This window comes from Colossoma macropomum, unplaced genomic scaffold (assembly GCF_904425465.1).
Source record: "Colossoma macropomum unplaced genomic scaffold, Colossoma_macropomum, whole genome shotgun sequence".
Taxonomy (NCBI): domain Eukaryota; kingdom Metazoa; phylum Chordata; class Actinopteri; order Characiformes; family Serrasalmidae; genus Colossoma; species Colossoma macropomum.
The window spans coordinates 30420575-30442611 of NW_023494800.1; the positions used below are offsets into that span (position 1 = coordinate 30420575).

The following is a 22037-nucleotide window of genomic DNA, read 5'->3' on the forward strand; positions in this document are numbered from 1 at the left end:
TCTTTGCTCAGTAGAGCAGGCCTGCACAACATACTGCTTGTTAAAGGAATACAGCTGCATCTACGGGTCAGTGGGTTTACTGTCCTTTCACGAAGTTCAAAGAAAGCCGTCAAAATTATTGTCCGTGGTTATCGCCTGTATGCTAAAGATGCAGCAGATGGAGAACAGGTAAGATAAAGAATGCTAGAACATTCCTTGAATTGTTATTGCAGTACAGGCCTTTTCAATACTCAAAAGTAATGTCAATAGGAAAGCACTGACCAATAGAATGGCATACTCTGGAGGTCACCATGTGCCAAGTGTGGGCTAGAGAGCCCCCCAGCTTTGGGCTGTGGAGCAGTGAACATGTCTGGAGTGATGGAGCTCCGTCCAACACCTTAGGGATGAGCTGGAGTGATCCAGAACTGATCATCCAACATCACAACCTCACTAATGCGCAATCAAATCCTCACAGCAATGTTCAGCATCTAGTGTAAAGCCTTCTCAGAACTTTAGAGGCTGTTACTGCAGCAAAGGAGGACAAACTCCCTCACGAACACCCTTCATTCCAGAAGAAATGACAAAATCCAGATCTGGAATCCAGATTCCGGTCTTTGATTTGAAGAGCCACCTACCAGTGATCACAAAATCCAGGACCAGGATTCAAGGTCCAGATTTGAAGACATCAGAGTTTTAGCGTGTGAGCAACCCAGACGACCATATTAGCTGCATGCTAATCTGCTAAAAATGAAGGATGCAGAGTGGAGAATGATCAGCAGACATCAGCAGAATGGAGTTCGACTGAGCGGAGGAGAAAAAGACGAGAAAACCGCAAAGTGGTGGAGAGAAAGCGAGTTAGAAGCAATTATGGAGAGAGTTCAGCCGCCCGTCGCTCATCTCCCGGCGGAGTAATTACGGGTGTGCGAGTGGACGGCCTGTGGCCGTGGGCGGGATTATAGCCTGCGCTGACAGCTCGATGATAGGCCTGCCCGAGTGATTGACAGCTCCGCATTTAACGGCCCCAGACCGCGGGGAGGAAAAGGCTTATGGGTAACGTGAGGTTGTGGAAAATGGCATCATGGGGTCACAGTGTTTGACCTCTGCCCTGTCTCTCTCTCCCTGTCTCCGTTTTTTGCCCTTCCTTTCCTCTTGAAGTCCTTTCATCAATTACTTCATTCATCTCTTAGTCCTCTCTCTCCCTCTCTCTCTCTCCCTCACTCTCTCTCTCTCTCTCTCTCTCTCCCTCACTCTCTCTCTCTCTCTCTCTCTCTCTCCCTCTCTCTCTCGCTCGCTCTCTCTCTCTCCCTCACTCTCTCTCTCTCTCCCTCTCTCTCCCTCACTCTCGCTCTCTCTCACTCTGTTCTTTCATATTCAAAACACAGATTATTTTTTTTAACAACCGCATTTACTGAAAAAATACATTCCACCTCCCTCTTTCTCTCTCTCTGTCTATTTTTCCATGTTTTCTCTTTCTGTTTTCTTTCCTTCTGTCTATATTTTCTTTTTCTCTCTGTCGTTTTCTTCCTCTCTCTTGTTTCTTTCTTTTTCTGTCTTTCTCATTATGTTTCTATTTGTCTGTCTGTCTGTCTCTCTCTCTCTCTCTCTCTCTGTGTATATAAAATCTATCCATTCTATTTCTATTTCCCTCACTCTACTTTCACTGTTTCTCATAAAAAAAAAATATATATATATATATATATTTTTTTTTTTGTATGTGTATATATATATATATTCTATTTCTTTCTGCCTCTCTCGCTCTATATTCTCTCTCTCTATATATACTGTGTGCTCCAGTGTGGTGTGGTGAAGTGGGTACTGCGGTGTGGTGTAGGGAGCGTTTGTAGTGGTTTGGTTTCTCTCTCTGTGTGAGTGTGTGTGAGTGTGTGTGTGTGTGTGTGTGTGTGTGTGTGTGTGTGTGTTTCCTGCTCTGCTCCTCACTTCATCTGAAACACGCTGAGCAAGCATGAAGCCCTTCTATATTTCTTCCTGACTTTTCACGTCTGCCTTTTATTAACTCACACACACAATCACACACGCACATGCACGCACACACACTTACACACACACACTCACACACACTCACACACACACACACACTCTCTTCCTTCAGCGTCAAAGGAATCTGGAGTCACCCACATTAAAGCGAAAAGATACCTCAGTCGGATCACAGGCCAATGCAGCCCATCATAAAACAAACTACATTTCCCATGATGCCTCCTACACTTTGTATATCAGGGTTTATAAAGTCTGCAAAGCCACAACAGTGCACAGTTTTGCACAGCCTGCTGCTGGAGCTCTACCTACGTACAGAGGTCAGTTCCTACCATAACGTCAGATTCATAACTTTCTTTTGATTCTCGAACAGAAAAGCAGACAAAATCCATACTTCATACTGAACACACCAGTGTTTTTAGCTATGTGCTGTACGTATGTCTGTGAGACGTCCTTATTAAGGGGCAGAGTAACCAACACTCGATTGACAAGGAGGCAAACACGGGACAGCGACTGCAGCTTATTTGTCTTTCATACATTTTCCCCCTAAGTGTCTCTGCTGTGAGCACTAAAATGATGTCACATGAAAGTCAACTGCTACTGACTTCTACACTGTTATATATGAACACCAGCAACTCAAACTGCAGCCTAAAACTGCCAAACGCCTCTAAACTACCACACTGGACAAAGCCTGCTGGTTAGTGTGGGGCATTGTGATGAGGTCAGTCTTAACTCTCATGTAGCATTATTTACATTTCAGCTGCTAAATGACCTCACAACTCAGAGATCCAGTGACACTCGTAGAGCAAAGTGTATCAGGTTTGGAGCGTTTTAGTTTACGAGTTTACAGTTTTTGTAAAAGCAATTGATTTTATTCATGGAGAAATCTGTTTAGGCCCGGAGTCGCACGTCTGACATGTCATCTCCAATTATAGACTATATTTTTATAGAATTTCAAAGTGGACCACCACAAATAGGCCTCACTGACTCCGAAAATAATCTTGTGTCTATTCAAGTCTATCTATTCAAAGGTTAGGCACATTTTTCCCTCCTCCTGTAAAGTTACTATGTTGAGAGAAGATTTTTATCCCAACAACACTGATGTATTAATAACAATAAAACTCTTTTTCACATTTGGACCGTGTTCAGCTTTGTGTGGAGTGCTGTACAGATTTCAGCAGCCAAAATTAGCTTTTCCTCTGTGTTGTATGAGAGACTGAGAGAGAAGGCATCCTCGATACTGACCGGTCAGCTGTGGAGATAAGTGCTTGCGTAGAGGTGGGCGATATGGCAAAAATGTAATACTGCGATATTTCAATTTACAAAAACTGTAAACACGATTTATAAAACTCCAGCAGCACTGCTGTGTCTGATCCACTCAGACCAGCGCAACACACACTAACACACCACCACCACGTCAGTGTTACTGCAGTGCTGAAAATGATCCACCACCCAAATAGTACCTGCTCTGTGAGGGTCCATGGGGGTCCTGGCCACTGATGAACAGGGTAAAAGGGGGCTAACAAAGTATGCAGAGAAACAGATGGACTACAGTCTGTAACTGTGGAACTACAAAGTGCACCTATATGGTCAGGGGAGCTGATAAAATGGACAATGATCGGTGTATATTGTCATACTGCCCAGCCCCCTTAGAGTGTAGGTGGGTGTTCATGTTTATAAGCTTCCAGCAATAGCTATATTAGCACTGTAGCTCCAGTGCTAAAACTAAAGAAGCAAACTTCCATTCCACCTTAAATGCAGCAGTTACATCCTGTCATCTGTACAGGCCCCTCAACGTAACTGCACCATTTAAGGTGGAACGGGAAATTCCGCTACACTTGCTAGATTACAGGAAACTCCATTTTTTCACCTAAAGATGAGCCGATGATTTGAGAGATGGTCTGCTGTGCCGTAGGAGGACAGAGCTTTGGCTCGGCAGTTTGAGAAGCTGCTACCTTACACCCAAATAATGACATCAGCAGATTGGAGACTGATGACACACCAGCAGCCACACAAACTTAGACAAAATCCAGACTCTGGAACAAAAACTCCTCTGTCCCGTGCTCTGTAATGTCTCTCTAAGCCTTTCTGGAAGGAGCTGAACGTGTCTGTGGTTTCTGTGGCAGCTACTGCTCGAATATCTTTGTGTGTTGGATGTTCCGTGGGCACCGAAGGTTTCCATGCTCTGTTCCAGAACTTTAATAGCACGTCCAGACCTGTGCGGCCTGCATACATGCACACGCACACATGCGCACAGGCAGGTATGACCGCATCACCATAAACGAACCCGACGAACGGCTCAAGACCCAAGCCCAGCTGCGCAAGCATTAATTTACATCTTTAATTTAGCTCAAAAATAAGTGAGGAAAGCAATTAGGAAATAATTATTGTTTATTTTCAGACTGCTCAGTTATGAGCCATAATGAGAACAAGATGAGGAGAAATGAAAAGTTGAAATATTATGAATCCCTAATTTTTCTGCAGCTTACTGGTACCTTCCAAAGCGAGGAAAACTAAACTTGTAGATGCTGTGACGGCCAAATCAGGAGCCCCGGGAAGAAGCCGGTTTCCTCGATGGGAAAAATCGATGCATTTTTCAAAGCAGCTGCTGATTTCACAGCTGATACATTTTGTACTATGTATGTTTTCCCCCTGAATATCATGGGATTCTTTGCTAAAAAGTCCAAATATGACATTTGAAAACATGTTTTATCACCTAAAAATAGCCAAGAAGAGCTGATTTTCGTTTAAGATGAGTAACCGAGGCTGCCCCTTCGGATGAGCTGATGAGTTAACACTACAGCAGCATCACTGGACGCTGATGAGGACTCGTCATCTACGCAAGGTGCCAACATACGGAGCCCTGCTGATGACATCCTGTATAAATAAAAAATAGTGCGTGGCCACAACTTGGTAAGGCATGAACACGAGATAATTAAGTTGTAGCCATGACTTACTAAGGCATGGGAACGAGAGCATGGTCAAGGCTTAATTATCTCATTCCCACACCCTTCTAAGTCGGGGCCACGCATTAGGATCTCGTTCCTATGCCTAAGTCGTGGCTGCTACTTAATTATCTCGTTCTCACGCCTTACCGAGTTGTGGCCACGGATTATTGTTATTTAGACGGGACGTCACCAGCAGGTCTCTGTACCAAAGTGTTAAGTTTGTCAGAAAAATATTCACTGTTTCTTTTACTAGGAAACACAGCGAGAGTAGGTAGCCTAGTTAGAGAGAAGGCCGGCCATCGCTACCTTCACGGACTCACGATTACCATCACATCGTTGGTCACATTCAGGCACACAAGTATATCGAGCAAAACTATCCCATTTTAAACATAACATTAGCATTGAATTGTTCTGCACCTTCCAGTAATGAAGCAAATACCTGAAGAGGGATTTCAGCATTTGAATACAAGGATGGTCAGCCGAGTACTCGAGTAGCCGCGCACCCGCCTATTTTAGTTCTACACTCCATACTGGGTCTGAAACAATGAGGCTGAGTACACAATATCAGCTGTAATTACAGGGTTTGTGTCTACACTGCGTAAACCATGTCGAAATACCGGCCCATTTCAGGAGACCATAAGTGGACACTTGGCTGCTCGGCAGTTTCTTGGCCAGTTGTTTGTCTTTGGATCATTAGTTCATGCGCAGGACAGCTAACAGAAGCTTCGGCTGATTCTGGACGTGGCAGCTGTATTTGTTGCTGTCGTCTCCCAACATGAGGGCCGAAAGTGGGGCAACGCCAGCAAAGTGGGTTATTATGATGCCAAAAAATGAGAAAGGAAAGCGGACGCTCTTCACTGGCCAAGTCAATAACCTGACCCAAACCTGACTGAACATGCATTTCACTTACTCAAGAGCAGACTGAAGGAAAAAAGGCGAGATGTCCAGCCTTTGCTGATGCTTACTGGTCACACACTTTAGGCACACTCTTATAAAGACCAAGGGTTCTTTAGTAAAGAACTGTGACTCCATCTGCATCAGGAGAAAGAAAGAGCTCTCCTTTCGTTTCTGTGGATGATACAGAGATAACGCTTCTCTGTGATGAGCAGAGGGAGCTGAGGAGCTGAATCTTCACTATACTATCTGTGTGTGGAGGTCATGAAAAAAGCTCCAGCTCCCATAATGCCCTCTTTGAGAGATGAAAGGTTGGTATGCAGGCGCAGGGTTCACAGAAGGAGGTCACCACCACCAAGTCCACACATACACAGCCATGGCGCTCGGATTCCAGCCCTCATCGCCACGGCAATATCCCATAATACAAAACAGGCTTTTCACACGTCGTGTGTAATCAGATGCAGACTGGTCGGACTCGGCTTTCCCTCCGAGACCTTTCGCACACACACAATTAAAACTCATTTTGTGCTTGTTCTCTCAGTCCAGCAGCACTTCTGCAAAACATCTCTCTGTATGTGTTGCTGTGAGTCGCTTTACACATACATGAATATCAGTGCTGTAAAACGTGCTTTCCATCACGCATCAGCTGTGTACGTCTCTCTCTCTCTCTGTTTCTCTAACTCTATCTATAGCTCTCTCTCCCTATCTTTATCTGTCTCTTTCTCCAACTTTATCTAAGGCTCTCTCTCCCTATTTAATCCTTGTCTATCTCTCTTCCTTCCAAGTTTCTCTCTATCTTTATCCATCTCTCTCTCTGTTTCTCTCTTTGTCTAAAGCCCTCTCCCCCTATCTCTTTCCATGTCTCTTTCTTTCTTCCAAGTCTGTCTCTCTCTCTCTTTCCTTATCTTCATCAATGTCTCTCTCTCTGTGTTTCTCTGTATGTCTTTCTCTTTATCCATCTCTCTATCTGTCTTTCACACACACACACACACACACACACGCACACACACATGTAAATATACACACACACACACATATATATATATATATAGGAGTTAAGAACATTTATGCTTCTACTGTAAAGTTACCTCTGTGGAGATAGCGATGATATACATATACCAAAATGGTAACTTTACAGGAGAAGGAAAAAACATACTTTACTTTCAATTTGGACCAATGGAACCAGACATCTTTCCAAATAGTTTTTGGTCATGTCTGTTGGTCCATTCATCATGAAATTTACATACAACGTAAAGAGCAACAGGTATTTTCAAATTATGCCAAAAACTGAAAAACAAGGTTTTCTTCTGACAGCAGCGATATTATATATTATTATTATAATGCTCTTTTCTTGCTTTACAGTAACAGATACACTCTTCACAAACTAAAGCAAGTGCAGAACAGCAGCTGAACATGTTCAGGTAAGATGTATAAAGGGCCTCTTTCATGCTGCGGCTTCACTGCAGTGCTGAATGCACTAATGATGAATAAGTGTGCTGCACTGTGGGGCTTCTAACTGCACTGAAGTGCTATCTGAGCTTCTTCTTCTCTGTTTCTGAAAACAGTGCATGTGTGTTCGGAGCCGAAGCCGAGCTCGATCAGAGCTAATGGACCCTCGTGAAACATAAGGATACACAAATATAGTTTCTTTGTTGAGAGAATTCGACGTGCAGTCTGGTTATTAAAGGCCTTCGCCATTTGAGAACAGAGTGGACAAGTCAGACGTGCACAGCATGCCCCCCCCCACCCACCACATACTTTCTATGAGTGTTTTATCGACTCTGAAATTCTCACCCCCCCCCACTCCTCCCTCAAAGTAGCGAAACCTCCCTTGTGTCTTTTTTTTCCGCTCAGAGAGAACCGTGTGTTTTTCTGTTCTGTAAATGAAACGGTATTTCATTCCCCCTTTCTGCCTTGTTCCACCACCAGAGAGAGAGAAAAAAACATCTGGAACACATTCTTTCCTTTTTCTCCAGTTTTTTTTTTTTCTTCCTTGCCTTTTTCTCCAGGATCAGCAGACAGCTCCATGACTCTTTCCAGATGTGAAGGAAAAAAAGGGAAACGCTTTCCCTCCCTTCCTCCCTCTCTCCCTCTCAGAATCCGAAAAAGAATAGAAACAGATACAAACTGTGATCAATCCAGTGGATTGAGGCCATCCCACCTGGTCATGGGGTTAGCCACGGTGGCTAATGCTAACACAGGTATGCAGGGAATGCCACTGCTGCATGTGAGTGAGTGCGCAACTCCATGGGACCCTGAGTTCGGTGTGTGTGTCCCAAACCCACCGCCCCCCTCCAGGTCGTCCTGTTAATCATAACAAAGCAAAAGGGGGTCCGTACGAGACCCAGCGAGTCAAAGAGTCCATTCATACAGCACGTCTCCTGAAAGACAACACCCAAAACCAAAGCACTGCATGTCTGAGAACTCGAACTCACAGAATCACCAACATACACTCACACACACTCACACACAATGCCTAATACACTCCCCTCCACCACCCACCATCCACCCACACACACCTACCAGGTTTCTACACTCACTGTCCACTTTATCAGCTCCACTTACTATATAGGTGCACTTTGTAGTTCTACAGTTACAGACTGTAGTCCATCTGTTTCTCTGATACTTTGTTAGCCCCCTTTTACCCTGTTCTTCAGTGGTCAGGACCCCCATGGACCCTCACAGAGCAGGTACTATTTGGGTGGTGGATCATTTTCAGCACTGCAGTAACACTGACATGGTGGTGGTGTGTTAGTGTGTGTTGCGCTGGTCTGAGTGGATCAGACACAGCAGTGCTGCTGGAGTTTTTAAACACCTCAGTGTCACTGCTGGACTGAGAATAGTCCACCAACCGAAAATATCCACCCAACAGCGTCCTGTGGGCAGCGGCCTGTGACCACTGATGAAGGACTAGAGGATGACCAACACAAACTGTGCAGCAGCAGATGAGCTATCGTCTCTGACTTTACATCTACAAGGTGGACTGACAAGGTAGGAGTGTCTAATAGAGTGGACAGTGAGTGGACACAGTGTTTAAAAACTCCAGCAGCACACACTGCATGCCATACCTGCTCTATGTGGGTCCTGACCATTGAAGAACAGGGTAACAAAGTATGTAGAGAAACAGATGGACTACAGTCTGTAACTGTAGAACTACAGAGTGAAACTATACGGTCAGTGGAGCTGATCAAATAGACAATGAGTGTAGAAACACGGAGGTGGACTTGGTCAGTATATAAGCTCTACATACAGAAACTAATATACAATGTAAAACTACATGAAACTAATATATCAGTTTTACAGTTACAGAAACTAGAAACTAATATGAAACTACACTAAACTAACCTAAACAATATTAATCTACTATAAATCTATGTGCAAGTTGGACCCAATCACAGACCCTTAGAGTTTAAAGCGTTCATCCACATACAGACCTATATAAACCCACTCACACACAAACTGATCCAGATCTAATATGTACACTCTCAAAAAAGATGGTTCCTCAAGGGTTCTTTAGTAAAGACACTGGTTCTATATAGAACCATGAACACTCAAAGAACTACTGGAACGCTTAATTGTTTTTTTTTTGCATAGTAAAATGGTTCTTCGACTTATGGAGAACGTGTTGTATATGGTTCTACATATAGAACATTTTGAACCTGAAAAAGAATCTATAGATCTGAATAGCACCAAAAAGGGTTGACATCATAACAATAGCAGAACCCTTTTTGGCGCTATTCAGAACACATTCTACATCAATCTGAAGAACATTTTTCATCATGCAGAGAACAATTTAAGCATGCAAATGGTTCTATATAGAACCATTGTCTTTACCAAAGAACGCTTGAAGAGCCATCTTTTTAAGAGTGTAGTTCTGGGCCATATATGGGTGATATGGATATATCATGATATAATGCTATTGCACTCACACACACACACACACACACACACATTTTCTAAACCGCTTATCCTTCTGGGTCGTGGGGGGTGCTGGAGCCTATCCCAGCAGTCACTGGGCAGAAGTCAGGATACACTCTGGACAGGTTACTGTACTAAACAGCGTTTCAAATAGTTTTTAGTTTCCATTTTGCTAATGTGCTTTCTGTTTGGTTACCATGTACAGTACTGTATAAAAATTCCCTTTATTTTAAGAGAACAAAAAATCCAATCAAAACAAGCTCTGTAAGATATTCCTCTAGCATAGCACAGCAACAGTTAGGATGAACGACATGGATGAACTTCATTAAATCTGACTTTATTACTATTAGATAGTGTTATACTGACATATATACAGAAAACATCGGGATACTGAATTAAACCAATATAATCAAGTCTAGAATTACCTCCACACACACACACAGATACGCATGCACGGTTGAGAACAGGCTGGCTGTATGAGGGGTGTGTGTGTGGGTGGTGGAGTGTGTCGAGCTCTTAATGTAATCCTGAAAAAAGAAAACAGCCTCGCTGCTCTAAAACCCACTCGCTCACTCGCTCTATCACAGCAGCTACGATCTGTGTCATAACACAGTGAAACAGATACTATAATCTTACGCACATAATTTCAGTCACGAACATGCGCGCCTTACCCTGTGAAAGCACGCAACCAAACAACGCACTGCAAACGCGAACCGCTGTACAAACTCAGCGTGAGTTCTCGCGGTTCTGTGATGCATCGGAATGAAAGCTTATGGCCGACACTGAAATTCAGGACATGAAAAACACTGACAATAAAATAAAATTTAATACATTATCAAATAAACGTACCACATGGTCGGAGATGGCTGGTCATGCAAGGCGTGCACTCCACGATTTTTAGTTATGGTTCGCACTCTGGCTGCTGCTTATGAATTTTTCCATCATTTCAAAAACGCAGGAATCTTTCTGCTTTTGTTGTTTGCCTGTAGTCTGAATATTGAGTGGAGTTTTCAGGTGTCTAATGTTCCTCATAATAACCATGAAATCGTGTAGGGCTGGGAAATATGACAATATATATCGTTATCGTGATAAATCATATCACGATACGATATGCCTTTCTGAATATATCATGGACATCGTCAGTACTTGTACAGACCGACCAGCTGCCTGTTTCATTCTAAAGAGAGTCCTGTTACCTGGATGTAGTGCAACACAGTGTGTAAAATACTGAATAAAAATCATTGCGTTTACAGTTTCGATAGTTTCATCATCTAAGTCGCTTATCCTCCTGGGTCGCCGGGGGTGCTGGAGTCTATCTGGACAGGTCGCCAGTCCATTACAGGACAGACACACACTGTCATACACAAACTTAGGGCCAGTTTAGCATCTCCAGTTGGGAGGAAACCCACTCAGACATGGGTAGAACATGCAAACTCCACACAGAAAGGACCCTGGTTGCCCGGCTGGGGAATCGAACCCAGGCCCTTCTTGCTGTGAGGCAACAGTGCTACTCACTGTGCTGAAAACAATGTTAAGTATTACAATGTTAAACTTTTGCCGTATGGCCCAGCACGAGCTACACATGGCCGATATTTTCACCGTTGGCCGATATTTTCACTGTTGATCAGAGCAGGTTTTGTTCTGACTGCAGCGATATGTGTTTATGCAAGCAAACCATTTTTGCAAAAGACTCATTCAACTGCTGGTCTGCCATAACAGCTGACTGAGAAAAAGCACGCTGGTTGTACAAAACATCTTAGCCAGACTTGGCTATCGCTACAGCGCCCCCCTGCTGTAAGGCTCAGAATGCAGCTTGCACTTGCATTACATTATGAATTGCATAATCACAAAATTTTCTAAAGCCCAACACATATACACACTAGGGCTGCACGACACTAACTGCCAGAATTGTGATTATATTGCTCCATATTGTGACGATGTGGCTTCTATATGTTTGTTTATTTTAAAACTCTCACAATCAAAAAACTGACAACTATATCATCCATAAAGCACTGTTTAACTAAAGCTAATCTAAACATAAAATGATATCGTCCAATCGGAATCCTTAGCCTCTTAAAATCAGTATAGTATCAGCCACAAACTGCTCATATCAGTCATGCCGTAAAGCACAAGAATGTAAAAATGTAAATAATTTAAGGGCTCGTTTTCATATTACAGCCTACTGCAGTATCAGTGACACAGTAATAAAGGCCAGTATTGTGATAATTGATAATCGTGCAGTCCTGACACTCACACAGCACAAAATGGTCTTTCACTCAAACATTCTGAGCCTCAGGGCAGAGAACTGTAAACCTTCTGGTGTGGTCATCAACAGGGGGGGTCAACGCCCTGGACAGTTGACCTTTGACCCCTATCCCTATGACCCCTGCCTCCTGAAGCTATGTCTACAGATCTTCACCCAGAGAGACATTCCTCTTCTGCCTGTCTCCCTTTTCATCCTCCTTCCTTCTCTCTTCTTCCATCTGTCTGTACTTTTCTCCTGCAGGCGTGTCTCCCTCTCTCTCTCTCTCTCTCTCTCTCTCTGCCAATACTAAAGGACAATCACAGGCCTCATCTTACAGTCGCATGTCCTTCTGTTGTGCTAATTATTTCCTACTTGCAGCTGCAGATTGTATATTTTTAATACCACCAGTTTGTCTGTTAAGTAGAAAATGGAATATTTTATTATGATTTGAATTATTGTTCCTCCCACTGTCTTGTTTACCGTCCTTCACATTTTGGTCATCGAAAAAAACAAGAAAGTCAGAAGTGCAGACCTGAACCTGTTGAAATAGCATGTTAATTGTATGTAAATGTAATTAATTTACATAACCTACTAACTTAACCATGTATAAGGATGCGGCAATAAGGAAACTGTGGCTCAAAGACGACATCCCATATATTTTTGTTTACACATCTGCCGATATTGATACGGAAACACATATAAATGCAGAAATCAGGACTAAATCTACCTCGATCAGCATCACAGAGCAATATAGCGTTTATTTCGGCAGGATACAAATAAATAAAATGAATAAGATATTTTAGTGCAAAAACCCAATTTGTTTAGCAATTATCTGCTGATACTGATATGATTTTGATATCATTGTAATTATTTCATTGCATTATTACATTTAAAGCGCCCATATTGTGGAAAACTGACTACTTAAACATTGTTAAAGTTTCAAAACCATTCACTCCACAGTCCATATACAGAAACTAAGCTGCACCTTTTGAAGTCCCTGTACTTGTGATGTCACAAAAACCAAGACATTTACACACATCCACCTATATAGCCTAAAGCATTTAGCCCCACCCACTCACGCTAAAGTTATAAGGAGTGTTTCAGCTCACGCTGCTTTTTGAATGAGGCACATCCAATCAGAACAGAGCTCATTTACATATATCAGTCTCAGAGGTGCAATAACAAAGCTTGTTTAGTTCTAAGGGATGAAGTGAGGTTGGAAAATGGGCATGCAGAGATGAATTATGACTGTTTCTGGTTAATTACAAGTGGAAAAATATGGGACAAGGGCCTTTTAAACAGTTGAGAAAAGCGTCAAAAATATCTCCAGACTTCTAAGGGTTAAGTTTACGAACGTGGCTCAGCACTATTTCTTCCAGACGCTTAATAAGCGCAAGCCAAAAGCAGCTGGGGCTAAAGGTTTATACGACAGAATAAATTAGACTGAGCGAGGGAAAGCGCTTTAGCAGACGGCCGGCGATGGTATCTCCTGTTTTTACAGTGAGCGATCTGAGCTGTTGTGGTTTCTGCGAGAATCTCGAGCTCCTCATAATGTGCCAGAGCTGAAGGTGGAGATCAGAGCTCGCAAAGAATATTGCAAAGAAATGAAGGTCGTAAACTCAGAACCGCACCAACTAAACAAAAACAAAAACATCTTTTATGCTTTTCCACACAAAGAACTAATATCAAATGGCACGTCCCACAAAACCAGCCTCATATCCAAGAACAGTGAAACATCTTACTGGCTGTATGACTAGTCTGAGTTTAATTAGCATGTTGTAGTACATAAAGATTAGTTTAATTAGCTTTAATGTATGCAGCCAAAGCCAGATGCTATTGTTAGCACACAGGGACAGATTTATAACTGATGTAAGTAAGACTTTATTATAAAATTCCTGGGCTTATACGGAGGGCTGTATCTGCCTCTCTACCTCAGGCTACCTTCACCTGGTCTGGGCTCGAGTTGCCCCCTGTCCTGGGGAGTATGGGTCGTAACTCTTAATTACGGGCTAGCTACCAAGCGGCCACACCTGAGGCACGTAACTTTCACTTCGGGTGCAAAGTGAAAGATTCAAAAACTTAAATGAACACTGGTAGTTGAAGGGGAAATCCACTGATTTATCAAAAGTTTATGCATAATTAAATGGTTGAGATGTAAACAGAGTCATTCAGAGTGGTTTGGTGTAAAATGCTCCATTCTGGAGTCAGAACTGTTCACAGTGGTGGTGATAGGAACCAGATGTCCACTTCTAAAAGCTCCCTCACAGAAAGTTACTACATGAAATGGTTATGAATTCACTGCCTGATGTCTCAGACATTGGTTTACGGTAGTTTTAAGAAGGTTTTTGACCTTAAAATCCATGCATGGTCCATGTAAGTAGTATGTAGTAACTAATACAGCTATATTTGGTGACCCACCACTGCTGTGAAGAAATCTGAGTCTGTAAGTTTCTCTAAAACGTACCACTTCACATCCAACCACCCTGATTTTGTTAAGCAGAAATTTTGCAAAGTTGGTGGAGCTGCCCTTTAAAACAAAAACAATACCTCAGACAATATTTCGGAGACAAAACGTGTTGCGAAACCTCAGCTTCAGAAAAAAATTTGATAAAAGGCTGTAAAATGGAGCATGTGCTGTAAAACACGACCTCACGGCTGGAGGAAATGTAGCTCTTTTACGACTTGCCATGCACTCTGAAGCACTGACGTAATCCTGTGGCGCCAATCAAGGCCTCCAGCATCCCACAATCCCTCAGGACACACTGTACCATAAAAGCTGCCTGCCTTCGTTAAGCTGATCCCGCTCACTGGGCTACATCACCCTGTGTGGCCACGCCCCCTAGCAACTAACCGGACCGCTCGACCCGCATAAAGCTGAGCTCGGAGAACATGACAGCGTGGCAGCGGTTCAAAAACATCACGCCATCGCCTCATTATGCGGCCTGGAAGTGCTCAGGGTGATCGTAAAGGAAGTGCACTAAGTAGGACGCACGGTGATTTGGGACGGAGCCCCATATGCAGAAAAGTAAAAACGTGACAGTTTTAAACACTGGGAGCCACAGTTCACAATGCATCTTAATCTAAAACACACTTGGCCCGTTTGAAGGGGGACTCCACCAAAATTAAATGCTTAACATGGTAAAGTGGTTAGAGTTTATCCTGCATTACTAAAACCTCAATTGTTTTATGCTAGTTCTGAGAATGTGGACATTTCAGACAGATAAAACCTTTAATTTCTGGAATTTCCACTATTATACCACCATTAACATTCCATTAAAAAAACTCGAGACTCATGCAGGTTCACTGGTGGAGTTGGATAGGAAATAAAATGGCTATATTTGGCGACACCTGGTTCCTATTACCACCACTGTAAAATCTACAATGACCCATTTCATACCACTCTCAACCACTGAATTATGCAGGGAATTTTGAAAAATTGTTGGAATTCCCCTTTGGAAGCAGCCCAATTTGGACAAAAAGTGGCAAAGATTGAAAAGAGTTCAGTCGCTCTCCGAACACCGAGCGGCCTGCAGAACGCACACCAATCTGAATACTCACTCTCTCTCTATGGACTTCTCAGTCCCTCCCTCTGCTCTGATCTGAGAGAGAGAGGCATTCCCCAGATAGAGAGAGAGAGAGAGAGAGAGAGAGAGAGAGAGAGAGAGAGAGAGAGAGACTCCTTAACATGGGTCTTTTATTACTAACTGTAAAACTATATATATATAGTAGCATAGAAAACCCTCAGAACACTGAAGTGTTCAGACTGCTTAACACATTTATAGCAACCGCACACCCAACACAAGAGCACTGCTGCAAATGTGACACAGCCCAAACGGAGCACTTCCCCAGCTGTGCATCTGCCTATAACTAAAGAACAGAGCGGAATGGGAATGAGGCTAAACGCTGCTGTACGTTCTCCAGACTGCCACTTCAGATTACTTTTTCCCAGCCACACCCTGCGCTCGCTGCATTTCTGCACTTCACAGCTTCTCCAGATCTTTTTTTACGTTTTCAAAGTACACAGATGGTTCTTCAAGGGTTCTTTAGTAAAGACAACGGTTCTATTAAAGACCACGGACACTCAAATAACCATTTGCATGCTTAAATGTTTTTTGGTATGGTTTTACATAGCATCAAAAAAGGTTCTGCTATAGTTACAATGTTAAGTTTGTAACCATTCTGGTACTATATAGAACCATTTCACCATGCAAAAAAACATTTTACCATGGGTTCTTCAGTAAAGACAATGGTTTTATTAGGAACCACAAACACTCTTAGAACCATTTGCATGCTTAAACGTTTTTGCATGGTGAAATGGTTCTATATAGCACCAAAAAGGGTTCTGCCACTGTTACAATGTCAAGCCTTAACCCTTTTGGTGCTATATAGAACCATTTCACCATGCAAAAAAACATTTCACCAAGGGTTCTTTAGTAAAGACAATGGTTCTATAAAGAACCACAAACACTCAAAGAACCGTTAGCATGCTTGAAAGGTTTTCTGCATGGTGAAATGGTTCTGTATAGTACCAAAAATGGGGCTCCTTAGTAAAAACAATGGTTCTATAAAGAACCATGAACACTTAAAGAACTGTGAGCGTGCTTAAATGTTTTTTGCAGGGTGAAATGGTTCTATATAGCACTAAATATGGTTCTGCTACTGTTGTGATGTTAAGCCTTAACCCTTTTGGTGCTATATAGAACCATTTTCAAAAAGGTCCTTTATAGAACTATATACAACACATTTTCTATCAGTCTGAAGAACCACTTCACCAAAGAACCATTGAGTGTTCAGGGTTCATTGTCTTCAGTAAAGAACCCTTAAAGAACCGTCTTTTTAGAGTGTAGTGGTCAAAGTAGCCTAGCATAAAGCAACAGCTGACGCTAAAGCTCTCAGATGTGAAGCCAACAGAACCGAATGAAACTAAACCAAAAAAAAGGAGCACTTATAAAATATAAAATATTAATATTATAAAATGATGATGATGATTATTATTATTATTATTATTATTATTAATAATAAAGTCCTCAGAATAACTTCTTTAATATGAGGAAAATAACGGCTGCTTGGTTTGTTAAGAAAAGGCCACATATTATTTATTCATCTTTAAAGGCATTTATTGGCCGTCTCCTTGGCAACGCTCACCGCAAGCGAGAGATGACACGCGGCGACTCCGCCCTGACAGCATAGGCCCCGCCCCCTCCCTGCCCCGTCCCCACCCCCTCTCACGATGCAGCCGTCCTGAAGCGCACGAGCCTCCAGAACTAACGGTTCTCACAGTGGAGTTTTCAGTGTAGAAAGAAAAGAAAAAAGATTTAAGATTTAAAAGATTTAAGAAGAGTTTCTTTTTGGAAATTTTCCCGTTCCACCTTAAATGGTGCAGCAGTTACACTGTGGCACTTTCCAAACCTAACATTACCTCAGTTACAGCTGCATTAAACCTCTTCTAACACTAAAACAGTGAGGTTCTAGACCACCAGCCTGGGCGTGTAGCACTAAACGGACCAGGCAGATGTTCCAGCTCTGGAAACGTTCTCAATAAAACCGTCGACCCTTGAGAGAAGTAAGGGAACCACTCCAGATCAGACCTCGCTCCAAAATGCACACATATACTACAACTCTGTTCCTATGGGAAAGTTTATCTAGGGTTCTTCTGTTCTAACTAGAACGTTCTGACTAGACTGCTTGTAGACTACCCTACTAGAATGCTGATTTTCTAGTGTACTAACTAGAATGCTTGAGTTTTAATTGGAACACATCCTTTACCTAATTACAATCCTCATGTTTAACTAGACTGATCAGCTTGTGTTCTAAGACAATTAGCTAGTGCACTGGAATGCTTAGCTGCTGTATAAAGCAGAACACAGTGTAGCACGTATGGTGCTCCAACTAGACTGCCTGCGTTCTAAGTGGAACGTGCTAAGGTTCTAACTAGGATGACTACCTAGAGTGCTTACCTAGAAACTGCCTGCGTTCTAACTGGAGTGCTTGTGTTCTAACTAGGGTGGTTAGCTAGCGTACTAACTGGAATGCTTAACTGCTGCAAACTAAAAAGCTAGTTATCTAGTGTTCTTACTAGAACACTTAGCTAGATTTCCTGTGTTCTAATTGGAACATCCTACACTGACTGCTCATGTTCTCACCAGAGTGACTATAGTGTTCTAGATAATATTCTCACTGGAGCGCTTGTGCTCTGACTGGAATGTTCTACCTAAAGTGGATAGGTACTAACTAGGATGATCAGTGTTCTAGCTAGGTTTACCTGCTGTTTAAACTAGAAAGCTAGTTTTCTAGCGTTCTAACTGGACTGCTTCTGTTCTAACTGGATGGTTCCACCTAAATTAGTTAGGTTCTAACTAGGATGATCAGTGTTCTAGCTAGGTTTACCTGCTGTTTAAACTAGAAAGCTAGTTTTCTAGCGTTCTAACTGGACTGCTTCTGTTCTAACTGGATGGTTCCACCCAGATTAGTTAGGTTCTAACTAGGATGATTAGTGTTCTAGCTAGGTTTACCTGCTGTTTAAACTAGAAAGCTAGTTTTCTAGCGTTCTAACTGGACTGCTTGCGTTCCAACTGGAAGGTTCTGCCTGCTTTTGTTCTAATTCTAATGCAATAATAACTGCTGTTTGAACTAGAGCGCCTATCTAGTGGTCTACTTAGGGCGCAGGTACGCTTATTGGACGGCAGCCATGGATTCACCGCTAGTTGGTTCTTGAAAAAAAAGGACCATCAGCCTCCCTGAGACCCCCGGGACCGAGACGAGTCAGCCCGAGCTGAACCCACCCGTTTTTCTTCTCCTTTCTTGTCTTTCTCTGACAGACAGACAGGCGCGCGAGGCTGCACCGCTCTCTTACCTGAGCTGGCTCGCGAGGTCACGAGCAGCAGTAGCACCGCCAAACTGAGCCCCGCGTCCTTTAGCCTCCGTTTTACTTTCCACTTTATAGGGGTGTCCATGGTCGCCAGCGCTGTCCCGCACCAAGCGAGGCTCGGTCAGTTAAACAGACGACCGGAGAAAGCGGAGACGGTCTCACGAGCGCAGACGAGGAGAGAACTCCTAGCGGAGAAAGGGAGAGGAGGAGGCGGGAGGACGGAGTCTCTCAGGCGTCCATAAAGTTGGTGGGATCCTCCAGGTCCTCTCAGCGGATGGGGGCACCCTCTCTCTCTCTCTCTCTCTCTCTCTTCTTTCTTCTTTCTCTCACTCGCTCGCTCCTCTCTCCTTCTCTCCGCTGCTCTCTCTATCCAGCCTTCCTCCTCTGAGCTGAAATGATGCCCCCTTCTCTCTCCGTCGTCACTCAAACTGCTCGGAGCCAAAGTTGAGGAGGAAAAAAAAAACCCGCATTCCCACATTCTGTCAGTCAGCAGGCGGATAGGATGGAGCGCGCGACAGGCCCCGCCCATATGGAATCAGAGGCGCTTCATTGGTTGATCGCGGGGAGGGGCGGGGCAAAGACTTTCCGACTGTCTTCAACTTTCAGCTCACAGCGTCCCGCAGACGGTGATGCGCGCCGCGAGTCACTTCAATTCACTGAGTCGATTCTGGTCGATTCGTTGACATGATTCATTTGATTCTATTCCCAGAGTGGCTAATTTCCGACGTGTTGTAACCAGATGTGGGCAGTGACTGGTCAAGCTTTTTCGTATTTTCGGAGATACTTCTACCTCTACTTAAAAAGATGGTTCTTCAAGGTTCTTCAGTGAAGGCAGTTCTAGATGGAACTAAAGCTAGTGTGATTAGCTAGTATTCCAATTAGAACGTTTAGCTCATATACTCTAACTAGGGTGCTAATGTTCTAACTCAACCGCAGCAATTACTGTTGTTACAACCAGGACATTTAGTGTTGAGGCGTTCTACTTAGGGTACAAGTACGTTTATTGGACTATATAGAACCATTTAATGCTTGAATGGTTCTTTATATGGTAAAATGGTACTTTAGATTGATGTTTTGTATTTGGTCTATATAGCACCAAAAAAGGGTTCTTCTGTTGTTACAAGCTTGACTTCGTAAAAATAGCAGCACCTTTTTTGGTGCAATATAGTAGAACCAATCTGATAAACCATTTCACCATGCAAGGAACCATTTAAGCACAAAATGGTTCTATATGCAACACATGTTTGTGAATATAACCATTGCCTTGACTAAAGAACCCTTGAAGAACCATCTTTTTAAAGTGTGTACAGGAATAATAAAATACAGACAGGAAATCATACAGACAGAAATATCAATGCTATTAATTTCAACTCTATTAGAGAAATAAAAATATTGTTTTCCATTAGATTTCCAGTAGCGTTCTTTGGTCAGAACTGTTTGACCATAATGATCAATGAAAAGGTGAGGCTTTTAATCCAAAGAACACCTGAACTGTGAAGCCTGGTGGTGGCAGCATCACATTGTGGGAGGTGTTCTTCTGTAAAAGGCACTGGTGCATCATGAGGAAGGAAGTTTTTCTGGAAATACTGAAGCAACACCCAAAAACATCAACCAGAAAGTTGAAACGGGGTTACAGCTGGGACTTCCAGCAGGACAATGATTCCTGTCAAAATGACTTCAAGACAAAGTGAAAGTGTTGGAGTGGCCATCACAAAGCCCTGACCTGTACCCCATAGAAAATCTGTGGACTAAAAACTGAAAAAGCATGTACAAGCAAGAAGGTCTACAAACATAATGGAATTACAGCAGTTCTGTCAGGGGGAATTGGCAAAAAGTTCCAGCAAAGTGTCGTGAGAAGCCCATGGAAGGCTATCTTAAGAGTTTGCTTCAAGTTAAGCAATTGAAAGGCAATGCCACCAAAAATTAAGTGTATGCAAACTTCTGACCCACTGAAAATCTGATATAGTAAATCAGAAATAAATGTCTCTTTTTAACATATTATAGCAAACACGTCTGTAGAAACATCATCCACTCACTGGTTTTTCAAAACACCTTTGAGCTTCCACGAACTAGCCACTTTATTAGAAACACCCACCTTGTACTTCCACGAACTAGCCACTTTATTAGAAACACCCACCTTGTACTTCCACTAACTGGCCACTTTATTAGAAACACCCACCTTGTACTTCCACTAACTGGCCACTTTATTAGAAACACCTACATTGTACTTCCACTAACTGGCCACTTCATTAAAAACACTTACATTGTATTTCCACTCAGTGACCACTTTATTAGAAACACCTACCTTGTACTTCTACTCAATGGCCACTTTATTAGAAACACCTTCCCTGTAGTTCCACTAACTGGCCACTCAATTAGAAACACCTCCATTGTCCTTCCACTCACTCAGAACTAACTCCTCTCAGAAACCAAGCTATGCTGATGTGAGGTATTTTATTCATGTGGAAATGATGTACCCATTTAAATCAAGCACATCTGAGTGTTCTGAGAGTGCTCAGCCAAGGCTTGTGCTAAAAAAAAGTGAGATTCTATTTAAAGAGCTGCGCACCAGGACCCCTGAATGTGTGTGACAGCTGGAGTGCGCAAGGCCACAGGGGTGATGTGCTTTTAACACACAGATCTGTTACATGTCACCCCAGTTTAGCCCACTATTTAGCCCACTGTTTCTCCTCAACAATGCCCTGTTTACTGGCCTCAGACTGCAGCAGAATTCACACTTATTTACATGATGTCACACACATACTGTTCCCTCCCCAAATCATACATCTATATGAGCAAAACAAGCTGCACCAATGGCCTGTTTGGAATCCAATGTTTTTGTGATGTCAAAAAGCAGCACATTTACATACAACCACCTACAGATCTTTGAAGTTATGCATCATTATGTGGTCATGACCATATTAGGATGTCCAGGTCTATCCCCTGATCGCTGGTATTGCATCCTGTGGAACATTCAGAACCGGATACATTTTGTCGTACGGAAATTTTCCCTTTGCATGTTGCTGGATCCTCAGAATTACGAGGACATTAATGAGTTGAAATATATTTTCTACATGCAAGCTAAGACTGCTGCACACTGAATTGACATGAATAGGCATAATGCAGGGCAGCCAATCAGAACCGAATCATTTACATATATCAGTGTTGAAGAAAAAACAGCCTGTTTAATAGA

At 42.8% G+C, this 22037-nt stretch overlaps 1 protein-coding gene across 3 annotated transcripts in view; it reads right to left on the reverse strand.

Annotated features, from left to right (window-relative positions):
- Positions 1 to 19301, reverse strand: part of col5a1 (procollagen, type V, alpha 1) — a 138986-nt gene extending 119685 nt beyond the window's left edge. For all 3 annotated transcript variants that reach the window (XM_036588764.1, XM_036588762.1, XM_036588761.1), the window contains exon 1: positions 18830 to 19301. In XM_036588764.1, the coding sequence (XP_036444657.1) occupies positions 18830 to 18929 (100 nt within the window). In that variant the 5' untranslated portion in view covers positions 18930 to 19301. The remainder of the gene's footprint in view (positions 1 to 18829) is intronic.
- Positions 19302 to 22037: the final 2736 nt, after the last annotated feature.